Source organism: Vipera berus (genome assembly GCF_964194415.1).
Source record: "Vipera berus genome assembly, chromosome: 2".
In the NCBI taxonomy this organism is placed as follows: domain Eukaryota; kingdom Metazoa; phylum Chordata; class Lepidosauria; order Squamata; family Viperidae; genus Vipera; species Vipera berus.
The window spans coordinates 288726628-288742712 of NC_138203.1; the positions used below are offsets into that span (position 1 = coordinate 288726628).

The following is a 16085-nucleotide window of genomic DNA, read 5'->3' on the forward strand; positions in this document are numbered from 1 at the left end:
CCCAGGCAGGGCGTGGCTGGGAGGGAAGCGAAGGGGGGCGGAAGAACCTTCCAGATTACGTGAGCCTGGCGAGCCAATGATGGGCGAGAAGCGGCTGACAGGTTTTGGCGGGAAACGGAGTCTCTGGGTCGCCTCAGCCACTTCTATGCTGGGCGTGAATCTCCCTCCTTGCCGTGAGGAAAAGCAAGGGAGGGAGGAAGGAAGGACGGACGGAGACAAACACTGTCGCACATAATTTCTTCCTGGGAGAAGAGAAGCTGCATCGTCCCAAAGCAAAAGATTGAGACACACACCACACAACAAAACACCTCCACGCTCATAATTTCCTCCTGGGAGAAGAGAGCCTGCATTAGCCCAAACCAAAAGACTGACTTGACACAAACAAAACACACTCACCTAATGGCCTCCTGGGAAAAGAGACTGCATGGCCCAAAGCAAAAGATTGATTGACACACAGAATACGAAAATGCCTATGTAGTAGTATACTACCCTATCAAATATTAACGACGTTACAGTATATCGTAATGTAAGTACTGCATGATTGAACGGGTGTTAGTATATTGTACAGGGCTAAGTATCTTGCAAGACAGGTTTTTTTTATTAAATCCTGCCTTTATTACAAACAATTCAAGGCGAACTCAAGGTGAACAAGGCAAACATCTCCAACACACTTCTTCCTATTTTACCCCATAACAACAACCTTGTGAGGTAGGCTGCACTGAGAGAGAGAGAGAGAGAGAGAGAGACTGGACTAAGCTGGCTTTCATGGTCAAGGCAGGACGTGAACTCAGGGTCTCTTGCTGTCTAGCCTAGTGGCTTAACCACTAGACCAAGTAGACAATTGCTAGTTTAGAAAATCTATCTTCACAAGAATCTTTTAAATGTATTATATTGTAGGTAAGCCACCAAGAGTCCCAATTGCAGCAGAACACCTCTTTAAAGAAATATTTTTTTAAGTTCAAAAGTAAACATAAAAATGTTTTGATTTCTATTCACATAGTAAGAGAAGCAGCTTTTGTGTATTCTCTGCTGGAAGAGAAACAGCAAGAATTTAGCTGCAATAATCGGTGCCGTGGTCTTATAGGTCACAGAAGAACATGGTGGCTGGACACTATCAAAGCTAATAGTGGCCAGAGCATAGAAAAACTCTAGTGTTCCAAAGAAGCTTCTTGGCTGAGAAACAAAATGTTTTCAAGGAAAACAAAGTCCAGTTGCCTTTTGGAAAAGCACCTTTGGAACAACCATGACCTGGATGATTGAGAATCATCCATAGACATAGAATCCATAGACATAAGAAAAGTAATACAAGATCAGAAAATGTGGAGAGACCTGGCCCATAGAATTGACAAGAGATGGACATGACAATCGATAACATCATCATTGTCATCTGTCTTACAGCACAGAAACTACTTCATATCAGAAGCTTTCTTATGGCATGAATTTCCACTTGCTTTAGGGTACGGAAGAGTTATAGTTCCTATTTAGAAAAACTCATGAGACAAATTCATCTGGGAACAGAACTTCTTTACAAAAAACTTAAGAATCAGGAATGCTCTAAGTAAAATACAGACACTATACAGAATATAGCAATTAGCAAACTTTGATGCCACATATCAACGTAAGCAATGTACTCAGAGGCCACAGTAGAGTCATTATCAGCTAAAGTTAAAGCCTTAGTCTATCAGTGAGACTAGAAACCTTTTCTAAGGAAAATCATTTCAACCATTGGATGAGAAACAAGATACATCAAGGCAGGAAATTCTTGAGTTCTTGCCTTCCACAGAGCAGAAGACCAGACCAGCTTCTGCTACTTGGACAACCAGGAGATACAACGAGCCATATCTACCTAAAAAACTGACTCTAGGCATCTGCACATGGAGCAGGAACCCTTACCCAGCAAGGCCACGTTCATCATGCATATGTTTTTGGTGGGGATCTAACAGAGCCCACTCTTCCTCAGAAAAATATATAGCCACTTCCTCAAAAGGTGTGAGACACTAAAAAAAGAAAACATAATTTCTCTTTTAACAGACAAGTCCTGAATTCCAAGGAAAAATTTGCAATGGATTAAGTGCATGTCCTCTACACAGTATTTACAACGTGTATGGAAGAAAATTGGCAGAATAAATTTACTGCCTTAATTTATGCTTGTTGTATTGCATTGCAAAGATAAAAGCATCTCAAATTCAGGAATCAAATTCTTACCAGCTCCATGCCAAACTCATCAAACTTGGGGTGCCTGAGTTTTGGCACAACCATACTATGAAGGAGCTGAATGGATCTGTGTAGAAGGGGAAAAAATATGGAAGAATTGTTAGAGAACTGAAACTATTTTCTTGACCTCCACAATGAAGAGAAATAAGACTTTTGTTCTTCAGCTTTTAGCAAACCAGGGTGGGTTGAACAAGATTTTTCAGATCAATCACATCCGTGGAAAAATGATGTGCTAACATGGGTGGAGGAGGGAAAAACGGACTCCCTCAGCTCAACCCCTCCCTCAAATCAATTTATCCTCTTAGGAAGCTCTTCTGTCCAGACCCCCATCAGTGCAGGTGGAGTGGGGGGAGAGCCCCAAGTAGACAAGTGTTTAACCTTGCCTTCCATGGGAGATCCTTTACCTAACCTTGGAAAGAAAAATACAGGAAAAAGTTAAAGGTTTCCCAGGAGGTAATATAGACATTCCTTCCAAAGCAGATGGAAGAAGCCAGAAGGAGCAATCCCTATTTCCATCATCCAAGCGTTCCATAAAAGCCTGCTTGGAGTGATAAATTTGATCCAGATTATTTTTTACCTATCTGTAAATGAATTACAGGAAATTCTGACGCAATCTAGGTGAATGCAATGGACAATGAAATGGCTCAAAATCATATTCTTTTTTTTATTAAAGAGTTTTACAAAAACAAAAATTACAATATATCCCCAAATCCCTCCCACCCCAAACCCACCCACTTCCCCCCCCCACTTCCCAGAGCTAAATACAGGATTATAGTTACAATAATCATATTCTAAATAAAAATTATGCATAATATACAATTAACCAAATTCATAACGTGCTTTAACTCCCCTTTAACATAACTACAAACAAAGTACCAATAACAATATCCCACTAAAATCTACTCATAAGCTAAATGGAACTTTTTAGTCCCATATTTGTTCTGAATATAATTTATCCATCTCCTCCAAACTGAAATATATCTTTCCTGTGAATGATCTTTCAAATAAGCAGAAATCTTAGACATTTCTGCAAGATTCGAAACTTTAAACACCCATTCTTCTATAGTGGGCAAACTATCCTTCTTCCAATATTGTCCCACCAGTAACCGAGCTGCTGTTATCATGTTCAACATCAAGTTAGTTTCTTTAACATCACAATCTACAACAATACCCAATAAAAACAATTGCGGAGAAAACTTTATCTTTCTCTTAAAAATCTTTTGAATGTTCCACCAAATTTTGATCCAAAAAGCTTTTATATTTCTACAAGTCCACCACATGTGAAAATAGGTAGCTTCTAAACTACCACATCTCCAACATTTAGACTGTAAATTAGGATACATGTTGGACAACTTCTTGGGATCCAGATGCCATCTATAAAACATTTTATAAAAATTTTCTCTTAAATTTTGAGCCTGAGTAAATTTAACATTTCTAACCCAAATTATCTCCCAGGTGTCCAACGAAATTGGTTCCTGAATATTTTGTGACCACTTTATCATACAGTCTTTAACCAGTTCCGTTTCCGAATCCAATTCAATTAAAGCATTATATATCCTCTTTATATGTGCACAATTTAAATCTCTAATTTGTTTTACTAAATTTTGATCTGTAATTGTGATGCCAACCTTTTGATCTGACTTCCACCTAACTTTCAATTCGGTATATTGAAACCAAGAGTAACTTATGTTTTCTTGTCTTAACTCCTCTAATGATTTAAGTTGCCAATCAGTCCCTTGCAATCTAAGTAGTTCCTTATAAGAAACCATGTCCATACTCACTCCCATAGATACGCCCTCTATCGCGTGTCCAGGAATTCCCCAAATCGGTATTTTATAATTTAACTTATGATAATACTTTTTCCAGACACGCAATAAAGCACTTCTAAGAATATGGGATTTAAAAGCCCTGTCCACCTTCTTATCGTAAAGCAAATATGCATGCCATCCATATACCAAATCCCATCCCTCAAGATGAAGTATTCTCTTGTTAGTTAAATTAAGCCAATCACTAACCCACGTCAAGGCAACCGCATCATAATACAATTTCAAATTCGGCGCCTTGAGTCCCCCTCTTTCCCTAGCATCTTGTAAAATCTTAAATTTAACTCTTGGTTTTTTCCCCGCCCAAATAAATTTGTTAATACCCTTCTGCCATTGATCAAGGTTGGCATCCTTTTTCAATATAGGTATCATTTGAAACAAAAAGAGAAACTTTGGTAGAACATTCATTTTAACAACTGCAATTCTTCCCAGTAATGATAATTGTAATTTTTTCCAATTATTTAAGTCCCTTTGTTCCTTCGACCATAGTGTTTCATAATTATTCTTATACAATTTTACATTTGAGGCTGCAATATATACTCCTAAATATTTAACCTTCTTCACTATTTCAAAACCTGTTAATTTAGATAACATATCCTTTTCACTCATAGATATGTTCTTAGATAATATCTTAGTCTTATTACTATTCACCCTAAACCCAGAAACCTTACCATACTGAGTTATAATTTCCATCAAATCTATAACCGACTGTAACGGTTGGGATACTGTCACAACCAAGTCATCAGCAAAAGCTCTCAATCTATAATCATTCTGTTTTATTTTAATTCCCTTTATCATAGAGGACTCTCGGATTTTGATTAATAAAATCTCTAATGTTAAAACAAACAATAATGGTGATATTATTGTACCTTTTGTACCCTGTCTTGTACCTTTTTCAATTTTAAAGGTCTCTGTTAATCCCCCGTTAACTATAATTTGTGCAGTTTGTTGTTGATATATAACTTTAATAGCATGTAGAAAACCTTCTCCAAAATTCATCTCCTCAACAACTCTTAATAAAAATTGCCAATTCAATTGGTCAAAGGCTTTCTCTGCATCCAAAAATATCAATGCTGCGGGGACTTGGTTGTTCTTATCCAAGTATTCAAGCAGGTTAACAATTTGTCTTAGATTATATTTCATATACCTCCCAGATATAAATCCCGATTGATCACTATGAATCATTTGTTTCAAAACTTGCATTAATCTATTGGCTAATACTTTAGAAAAAATCTTATAATCTGTATTTAAAAGCGATATAGGTCTATAATTTTTAGGTTGAGTAAGGTCTTGATCCTCCTTTGGAATCAACGATACAAAAGCTGCCCTCCATGATGGAGGAACTACACCTCCAGTCTGAATTTCATTAAACAAAATCTTTAAGGGTTCAATCATTTCAGGCAACAACTTTTTATAGTAAATTGCTGTTAATCCATCCGTTCCCGGAGCCTTGCCCAATTTCAACTGTTTAATAACTAAAGAAATTTCTTCTGATGTAATTGGGCAGTTCATCTCAAGTTGTTGTTCTTGTGAAAGTCTTGGAAAATGAGCTCCCTGTAAATACTTGTCTATATCTAAAGCTTGTATATTTTCTTTAGAATATAATTTCGAGTAAAAATCTAAAAAACTCCTCTTAATCATATTTTGTTGGTAGACTTCTTTGCCTTTATATTCTATTTTATCTATAGTACGTGATTTCTGTTTTTTCCTTAATTGATAAGCCAACCATCTACCAGGCTTATTGGCTCAAAATCATATTCTTGCTCATCAATATTTCCCCAAGAAATGGGAATATAATCTTGAATCATCGAGCTTCAGTATTTATGATTTGTAATAATTATGTAATTAAGGAATATGAGAAAAATGTGGAGGGGAAAAGGACATCCAGTACACTGAAGACAGAAATAGATTTTAAAAACATTCTCATCGTCTGATTCTTGTCCAACTTCTAGCTTCTCACTCTCACAGGTAGGTCAGGGAAATGGGCTACCCATGAAGTGGAAGAAGTTTGAAGGGGAGGCATACAGGTAGTCCTCTGGAAAGCAAGAGTTGATCATGCAGTTGGAAAGATAGGGATATGTGTTGGGGTGAAAAATGAGAGATGTGGTTGGAGGAGACTTATCAGCTAGAAGAATGGGATTTGCACATCTCAGCAATCATTTGTCCCCTAGGCATTGCTTCACTCAGGACCCACCTGTGTCCCCTTCAGGACACCCAGTTTAACACGGAATGGTCCCTTCAAGTTGGGGCTCCAGACTCAACCTAGAGACAGATGATATGGCATAAGAGAGGATTCCAATTGGTGCTCCTGCTTGTTCCTAGCAACACAATTCCGAAATACCCCCCTCCCAATTCCACTTCTCCCCCCTCTTGAGTGGGGGTTTCTGGGGAGCATTTCATGAGTTCTGCTGGGGTCCCCTGTTCCTGCTGGTGATGGTGCTGTCCCAATCTTGGAAGTGAGGGGGGAAGAAGTCCTGCTCCCAGGTAAGAAGGGGGATAGGGGGCACGATTGAAGGGGGCTGTGCAACCCTCAGGAGAAGGAGAAAAGGTTCAAAGGCAATGGATGCAGGAGCTTGTGATTCCTCCCCTTTCCTTTTCCCTCTGACCACACCTCTCCCAATCTGATTTGCTAAGTGGTGAAGTGGGAAAAGGAGTTCTGAGAGGGGTGGGAGGGCATCTTTGCGGCTCCTGAGAGGTGGATTTGACTCCTTTCTCAGATTACAAATTAGGCCTTCTGGGCCCCTCTTCTCCCTCAGGGGCCCCCTCCCCCCACAGTGCCCACCTCAAGAGTCCCTTTCCAGCCCTTTCAAGGACTTTGGGGGCCCATCACACCCAAATGCATTCAAATGTCTCTGATTCAGTCATACTGAATAAGAGCCCCAACCTAAAAGGAACAGGGCCACACTTGCAACGCAGCCCCTTCAATTCAACAGCTTCTCTGATAGGAAACCCTCAGTAGATTCCCCGGGGTCACCCCGTGGCTGAGGTGAAATAACTGGGAGGATCCTCAGATCCTGGAACCTGATCCCCTTCAAGGCCTCAGCCTCCACTCTCCCGCAATTGTGGTCCTGTTCCTTTTAGGTTAGATTATCTTCAAAATAATGATGGTATCTCTTAAAGTCAAAGGGTAAGGGTAGAATTGCTGGCTCTAGAATAAGAAATTAACGTCTTAATGAATTAATGTATTCAATTAATACATTATTATATTGCATTAACTGGGAAGACAAATATTTTCTCATTTAATACCCAGACCCCCCACTCCTTGAAGTACAAATCCTTGTCTATCATTCAAAGGTCAAATGTATGTTCAGACTGTAGAAAGCAGTAAGAGTTATCAGTTCTCTGGTTCCCCTTTGATTCCTTTGATTAAAGTTGGTCAAAGCATGATCAATGCTGCATGGATCATCTTCATACATGTAACATTACATAATTAGGAAAATTCTAAAAAAAAATCCAAGATTTTATGAGGAATGTTCCCCATTTTATAGGCTACAATTTATCTTGTTGTTTGCTTCTTTCAAAGATTATCTTGCTAATCCTTTTCTCATTCCATGGTTTTCTATGCATCATTCTGCAGTGTGAAACAGTCACATCCGAACACATTCCACCTCCTCCTACCACTTTCTAACATTTAATTCCACTCTCCCCCCCCTCCCCATATGTTCTACATATTCATCTGGTTTCTTCATTTAACTTTTTTGTTCAATGTATATTAAGTATGGCATCACTTCCATTGCACAACAACTGTCTCCAACAATTTATTAACCTTTCAAAATGAGAAAGGTTGTTAATAATCAGGACATTTATTTTTAAAAAAGCTACATTAAGATAAAAAGCACAGAGTCGCAATGATGCTAGTAACAGTTTTCTCCAAAACCATAGTAATGCTACGATCCCCTAACAGGTCAAGCACGATTGACCTTTCTGATCAGCTTGGTATCACAAAATGAAATAGAGGCACTAAAGCAGGGGTGTCAAACTGCCGGCCTAGGGACCGAATGCGTCATGCAGAAGCTGCGCCCACCCTATTGCCGGCAATGGCAAAACCGCCCTGATATGTTGTGCAACATCACGAGTTTGACATGTCTGCACTAAAGTGACATTTGAAAATCTTGAGAAATAGAAAATACAGTACCAATTACTTTAATCTGAGAAAGTGAACAATGAATAATTTAAATCAACCAATTTAAGTCATTTTTTTAAAAAAAAATATTGCTCATGTGATACACTGTCGGATAAATAAAGCCATTTATAAAGTCCATTTCAGCTGGGTTAATGCAATTTTGCACCAGACTGCCTGTACATATAAACATTTGGGAGAGATTTTCACTTGTAAACCAAACTTGTGGACATACAGTGTATGAAAAAAATAGCTTAAATACTTTGCTACATGTTTGAAAACCAGAATTTTAAACACAATTAGAACTAAAAGGACTATACATATGTACATTTTCCCTTGCTTTGCTTGCATACACCAGCTCTTAGAAAGCCTGGAGACTGATCTCAGAGTCACTTCAGATGCTACTTATAGCTAAATAAAGGAGAGGCAATTGTTTAACAGATTTTATCTTTGGAATTAAGAACTATCCTGGGAGCTTTCCAAAATATATGCATTTCTTCAGTTTCTCCTATGGCAATCCTCTGAAAGAAGAAAGACTTTCACCACATTTTTCCACAGATGTTATTCTTTTTACACTTCATATCTTTAGACGATTTTAATTTTTTTCATAAATTAAGAACACTTCAGTCCCTAAAGGGATCTCTCTCCCAACTTGTATGTATCCCTGATGTGAGTCATATTAATTTGGGAAATAGGTTGACTGCATGCCACAGAATATTTTTCTGCCCTCTGTGGATTCTTTCTTGAGAAGCATACTGTTTTCACAAAAACTCCTGCATTCCATACATATCTATTTCTCCCCTGTGTGGATCCTCTTATGGGAAGTAAGGTGTCTTTTTAATCTGAAGCTCTTCCCACACTCTGTGCACTGATGGAATTTCTTCCGTGTGTGGGAACTAATGTGGTGCATAAGGGAGCTGCTTGAACTCAAACTCTTCCCACATTCATTGCATACATACAATTTCTCTCCCGTGTGGATCCTGTTATGGGAAGTAAGGGTGTGGTTATCACTAAAGCTCTTTCCACATTCCAAGCATTTATAGGGTTTCTCCCCTGTGTGGGTCCTTTTATGGTAAGTCAGGTAACTGCTGTTTCTGAAGCTCTTTCCACACTCCATGCATTTATACGGTTTTTCTCCTGTGTGGACCCATTTATGAGAAGAAAGGGCACAGCTTTGCCTGAAGCCCTTCCCACACTCCAGGCATGTGTAGGGTTTTTCTCCCGTGTGGAGCCGTTCATGGTACTTCAGGTGACTGCTGTTTTTCAAACTCTTTCCACATTGTAAGCATTTATACGGTTTCTCTTCTGTGTGGGTCCTTTTATGGTAAGTCAGATGGGCACTGCTAGCAAAGGTCTTTCCACAGTCTGTGCATTTATAAGGTTTTTCCCCTGTATGGATCCTGTGATGGGAAGTAAGTTCACTGCTTTGGCTGAAGCTCCTCCCACACTCAATACATTTGTAGGGTTTCTCTCCTGTGTGGATCCTTTTATGGTAAGTCAGATGTGCACTGCTAGCGAAGGTCTTCCCACAGTCTGTGCATTTATAAGGTTTTTCCCCTGTATGGATCCTGTGATGGGAAGTAAGTTCATTGCTTTGGCTGAAGCTCCTCCCACACTCAGTACATTTGTAGGGTTTCTCTCCTGTGTGGATCCTTTCATGAGAGGTAAGATAAGACTTTTTAGAGAAGCTCTTTCCACACTCATGGCATGTGTAGGGTTTCTCCCCTGTATGGATTCTTTTATGGCAAGTCAGGTAACTGCTGCTTGTGAAGCTCTTTCCACACTCCATGCATTTATACGGTTTTTCTCCTGTGTGGACCCGTTTATGAGAAGAAAGGGCAGAGCTTCCCCTGAAGCCCTTCCCGCATTCTATGCATTTATAGGGTTTTTCTCCTGTGTGAATCCGTTTATGAGAAGTAAGAGAACTCTTTACGCTGAAGCTCTTTCCACACTCAATACACTTATAGGGTTTCTCTCCCGTATGAATCCTTTTATGGGAAGCAAGGCCACCACTTTGCCTAAAGCTCTTCCCGCACTCTACACATTTAAATGGTTTCTCTCCCGCATGGATCAATTTATGCTTAGTAAAAGAAGTGTTCATCCTGAAGGTTTTTCCACAGTCTACACATTTATAGGGTTTTTCCCCTGAATGGATCCTTCTATGGCATATCAGGTAACTACCAGTGCTGAAGCTCTTCCCACACTGTATGCATTTAAAGGGTTTTTCTCCAGTATGGATCCTTCTATGGAAACTAAAGGAACTCTTCACACTGAAGCTTTTACCACAGTCCACACATTTATAAGGTTTTTCCCCTGAATGGATCCTTTTGTGAGATTTGAGACACTCCTTGTTCCTGAAGCTCTTTGCACACTCTAGGCACTTATAGCTTTTTTCTCTGGTGTGGATCCTTTTATGAGAAGTAAAGGAACTGTTTGAATTGAATCTTTTGCCACAGACCGTGCACTTATAGGGCTTTCTCCCTGACTGTATTCTTTTATGGGAAGTTAGATTACCTCTCCACCCAAAGCTTTTTCCACAGTCCACACCTTTGTAAAGCTCCTCCCTTTCCTGGGTCATTTTATGGGGAGTAAGTTTATTACTGCTGAAGGTCTTTCCAGTTTTGAACTGGTTACTAAAATTGGGGTTTGCTTTGAATCTTTTTCTATTTTGACATTTCCCCGTATTTTCTTTGGAGTCATGTTGGGTCAGGAAGTGATCCATTTCCACACATTCAAGAATAGTTTTTTCTCTCCTCTCCTGTTTATTTGTAGGTGCCTCTTCAGGTATTTCAATTTTGATTATTTGCAATGGCACTAAATTTGGCTCTTGGTGATTTTCCTTCTTCTGCGCATCCAGTGCTTGAGGGGGAAGAAAAATAAATTAGAATAATGCACAACATACAATTTGCTGTACCAATGCATAGATTTATCTATTACTGGGCACCTGCAGAGAAAGAAACGGGGGAAATGGTAGCATGAATATTGGTTATTAACTTAAAAGACTAGCATGGCTTCTGGTCTAACCCTCATTCTTGGCAGTTAAAAATTTAAAGCAAGAACAGGTTTGATGTCAGGACGTGGCACTCAAATTGTCTCACATATGATGCACCTAAGTTACATTCAATAAGACAATGTCATTGTATTTCATTACAAAATGACACAAGACAAAATTTGTTCCCGATTAGGACAACTGCAATAGGCGAAAACATCCTCTCCCTCATCATCTTCCCAATAACTCTGCAGTGACGTCACGGGCCCAGGATGACCACAAGACCAAATGTCAACCCTTGCCAGAATGACTGATCAGCCCACTGATCTCTTTCTTCTAAATGAAATTGTGCTACTTAAGAGGACTATGAGGGAAATTGGAATTAACGTAAGAGGACACAAGAAGAGATGAAATCATTTTTAACAAGATACATATATATGTAAGTTGTGACTAAAGAGTCTAGTGAATCATTGCTCTGACATAATTTTCCTCCAGAGGAACCCTTACCTAAAGAGGCCACCATCGCAGACATTTCCAGCATGACTTCTCGATGCAGGGCTTTCTGGCTGGGATCCAGCAGCAACCACTCTTCGCTACTGAAATGGACGGCCACCTCCTCAAAGGACATAGGACCCTGAACAAGGAAGAATCCCTGTGAGCAGACTTGGTAGAATTTGTGAGATCTCCTTTCATCCGCAAATCCGAAAAACATAAAGTGAACATTCTTGATTGGACTCCACACATTACAAAATGGGCAGAATTCACAGCCTACGGTTGACAGCCAATTAGGGCATAACTGACTCTGCTGACCTTCAGTGTCATCAACCTGCCTTGATCAAGTGGCAGAGTGTGCCTTAGACACACCATCTACCAAGGGCTCCACCATTTCATGATGTTTGCAAGAGATTCTGTGGGATTTCTGTCTGACATGGTAACCAGGTCTTTGTGGTTCTTTGAAGGACCAGCCTTGCTCCCATTCATGAAAATACAAGGAAGGCACTTCCAGCCATTAAGATGCAGATGACATACAAAGACAGTTTCTGCTCCTCCTGTTTTTATCCCTTTCCCCAATGACCCAAAAACAAGATTACACTTACAATAAAGTAGATTTAGCTTATCTATTCATGTGTCCTGTCTGCTTTACTTGAGATAGACAACATGAACTGCCAGGTGGTGTTTTTTGAAACCAGAATGATTTAACCACTAAGGAATTCCATACATTTTTAAAACTTAAATGTTGAGTGGTGGGCTTGGTTTGACTGATCATGAATTTAGATTTATAATTTTCTTGTTGTGTTTTGCTCAGGAATAGCAGTATCGTATGTTGAGTCCCCAGAGGAAACTAGAGGTTCTCTACTGCTCCCCCATATTATTTTATTTTATTTATTTTATTTTAATCCCATTTATATCCCGCCCTTCTCCGAAGACTCAGGGCGGCTTACAATTTAAGCACAAACCAATGTGCTTAGCAATAGCCTTCATTCTATGTATATGCCTGCTTATTAGGGCTTTCGCCCCCCCCCCCAAGCGGCATTATTACAAAGTCAGCTTATTGCCCCCAACAATCTGGGTCCTGATCTTTTCCTTCCTACCTGAGTTGGGAATCCAGCAGTTCTTTCAGCTCCACCAATAGAAGGAGATGATTCAGTGAACAGTGGTGACTCCATTTCGTCCACTGGAAAGGAAAGAGACAAGATGGAAAGAGGAAAGGGTTCAACTTCATCTTTTCTAGCTTGAAGGTACAACTTAATATTTTTTCTTGTCCTGCTCAGGAAACCTCCATTTTCCTCTTCTACACTCTCCCTTCAGTGGCCTTTCATAGGCTCCATCACAGGAGCCAAGAACAAAAGGAGAAGACCAAGCCCCACCACACACTGAAGAACAAACCGTGTAAGTATATTCTTGGCAACCAAAGCATTCGCTCAATCCCTGCAACTTCTCCCCCAATTCCCTGCAGCTTGAAACCATCGTGTTCCATGTAGAAGAGCAATTCATGAAATTCTAGCTGCCCAGGAACATGCCTGCAAGATGGGTAGTGTTGGAAATGGTCCAGCAGGGATCTGTGCAGGTATTGAGTCGAAATTACCTCTTAAGGAAAGCCAAAAAACAGGTTGCTGTCTTCTGCATCATTGAGAACAAAGAGAAATCTCTTGTGATGGAGGAGCTATACTGCAACTCAAGGTGACAATGCTAGAAGAGTCAATCTTCTGCAAAAGGCAAACCATAGGGAATTCCTTTGTGCACCTTAAGTCTTCTAGCTTGAAAAAGGAGTTATAGCTTTCTTATTGGATCACCTTCTACTAAATCCAATGACGAAGACAGGAGAAGATACAGAGAATTAAGGATAACTAGAATCTTTCTGAGAACAGGAAGGCCTGGAGGAACGTTGTCCATAGGGTCGACATGGGTCGGACACGACTTCGCAGCTAGCAACAAGAATTTTTCTAGAAAATCTTCAATCCAATGGAACGGTTTTCCCTTACCTAGTGAAGTGCCCTGACATTCATTTTTATCCTTGAGGATCCCTTGACTTGTGCGATCCACCCAATTAGCCTCCATTCCTGGAAGGACCTCAGAACCTGAAATAGAAGCAAAGGAGAGGGCTGAAGAGAATGGGGCATGAGAGGATCTGGATTTTATATTCTTTCCACAAAGTGGCCAAAACCTTTTGTCCATCGATAGGGATGGATGGAGGCCCATGAGAGAATTGCTCCAAATGAGATACTCTTTGGAAGAATGCAAAGACAATTGATTTAATGAGGTTCTCTAAATTATCTACTTGCATTATCAATCACCCAAAACTCTCTCAGGAAGCTATTTAAGAATTCAAGCACAGAAGGATCCCTTCACATTTCCCCAAAGAAGCATCTCTGACCTGGGACACTTCTGGAGCAGGGGCTCAGGCTAGAAGACTTCCAAGGTCCCTTTCGTTCTATTCCTGTTTCTTCTCCTCTCCCACGCTCGCCAGGAAGCTTTCAGCCGCTGGCACCGTCGGGCAACTGGTCTCCGCTGGTTCTCCAAAGATCCTTCCAGTCTTGGAAGCTGCACCTGAAGGAGACGTGAGCAAGTAGTCCCTTTAGGCTTCCTCTCCCCTCCCTCCCCCCCTCAACTTTCTCCTCCTCCCCCGTTATTGCATCTCCTGCATACACAGCCCGGAGCAGTTATGGGGTGGATTCCCCGCTCCCTCCAAGCTTAGCAATTCGGAGTCTGTTTCCTCTCCCCTGGGAAGGATCTGAGTCGCGGGAGCCCCTCTTGTCCGCCCCGCCTCCCCCAGATTTCCGGGGAGCAACTCACAACCGGCACTTTTCAGTCCACGCAGACAGAGTCGAGCATGCGCAGTGGCACACAATCAGCCGGCAGCCAAGAGAGCGCCTCCTGCTGGGAGCTGCGGTGAAATCACGGCCGTGGAGGCTATCCACCCCTACCTGTGGTCGGAGCCGGGTCTGCCGTGGAAATCGCTCTCTGCCATTTAGCATCCGATAAAAGCCATGGGGAGATAACAGCCCTCCCCATCCTTGTGCAAATGACGACCTGATGATAGCAGTATTCCAGTATTTGAGGGGCTGCCCCCCAAAAGAGGGTAGTCAAATTAATAATAAGTTGGAAGGTACCTTGGAGGTCATCTAGTCCAACCCCCTGCAGGAAACCCTATAACATTTCAGATAAATGGCTGTCCAGCCTCTTCTTAAAAACCTCCAGTGTTGGAGCATTCACAGCATGTTCTAAGAGTCAGGAAGTTTCTCCTTAGTTCTAGGTTGCTTCTCTCCTTGACTAGTTTCCATCCATTGCTTCTTGTCCCTCTTTCAGGTGCTTTGGAGAATAGCTTGGCTCCCTCTTCTTTGTGGCAGTCCCCCAATCATCTTTGTTGCTCTTCTCAGCCAGTCTTATTCTCCAAAGCACACCCCAAGAAACAATGGATGGAAACTGACCAAAGAGAGAAGCAACCTGGAATTAAGGAGAAACTTCCTAACAGCGTGGACAATTAACCAGTGGAACAGCTTGCCTTCAAAAATTGCGGGCACACTGGAGATTTTTAAGAAGAGACTTAGACAGTCACTTGTCTGAAATGATATAGGGACTCCTGTTTGACCAGGGGCTGGACTAGACGACCTCCAAGGTCCCTTCCAGCTCTATTCTGATTCTGACCTGCAGAAAGGTCCAGGAGGTGATTTTGGTTACGTCCTTTGGGAGCCAATCCACAGCATCTCTCACACACAGACACACAAACAGACAGTGAGAGTGAGGGAGAGAGAGAGACTCATACAGAGCTCTAGGGAAAACATATATGGGAAAATTAAGTTTCCACAGAAAGTAAAATAGACATTCCTTTGTCAAAAATACAGGTGATTGTACAGTGATCCATTCCCAGAGGCAATGCCCAGTTAAGTCCACTGGACGTGAGAAATTCTTTGAGCAAATCTTTATTGATGCGCAAAAGGAGGAACCCCCAACAGTCATACATGACTTTTTGTAGTTTTTCACAGGATACTAGCAACGTACTGTAATTCAGTTGTTTGTTAATGCACAGGCATCTAACACAATTTCCTTATCCTCCCAGTTTTCCATCCTATAATGTGTACACACGTCGTATTTTAACATGCTAACGAGCCTTTCTGGGGCAATGGGGGACTGATTTTCTAGATCAGAGTGGGGTGGTGTTGAGGCTTTTCCCCAAATCTGGCAGAACGTGACACCTTGTGCTGCTTCTCCTATTTTGAGCTTGACACCTGCTGATGTTTCCCCCTTTTGTAGATCACATCCTCATAAAATTGTGAGCAAATTTGCCAGGACCACATTCTTTTAGTTTTCTCCTCCTTCATCTTCCAGACCAGATGAAGAGGCAAGGAGGACCAATCCCTGTTTCCATCCTCCAAACGTCTCATAAAAGAGTGCCTGGAGCAACAAATTTGATCCAGATTATTTTTTACTTATCCATAAA

General features: G+C 41.0%; 1 protein-coding gene across 1 annotated transcript in view; it reads right to left on the reverse strand.

Moving 5' to 3' along the window:
• Positions 1–14455, reverse strand: part of LOC308664648 (uncharacterized protein) — a 40503-nt gene extending 26048 nt beyond the window's left edge. Inside the window, exons 1-3 of the mRNA XM_081322082.1 lie at positions 14441–14455; positions 14022–14194; positions 13630–13725 (exon numbers count right to left, since the gene is read on the reverse strand). Of these exons, the coding sequence (XP_081178208.1) occupies positions 13630–13705 (76 nt within the window). The 5' untranslated portion in view covers positions 13706–13725; positions 14022–14194; positions 14441–14455. The remainder of the gene's footprint in view (positions 1–13629; positions 13726–14021; positions 14195–14440) is intronic.
• Between the last annotated feature and the right edge of the window lie 1630 nt (positions 14456–16085).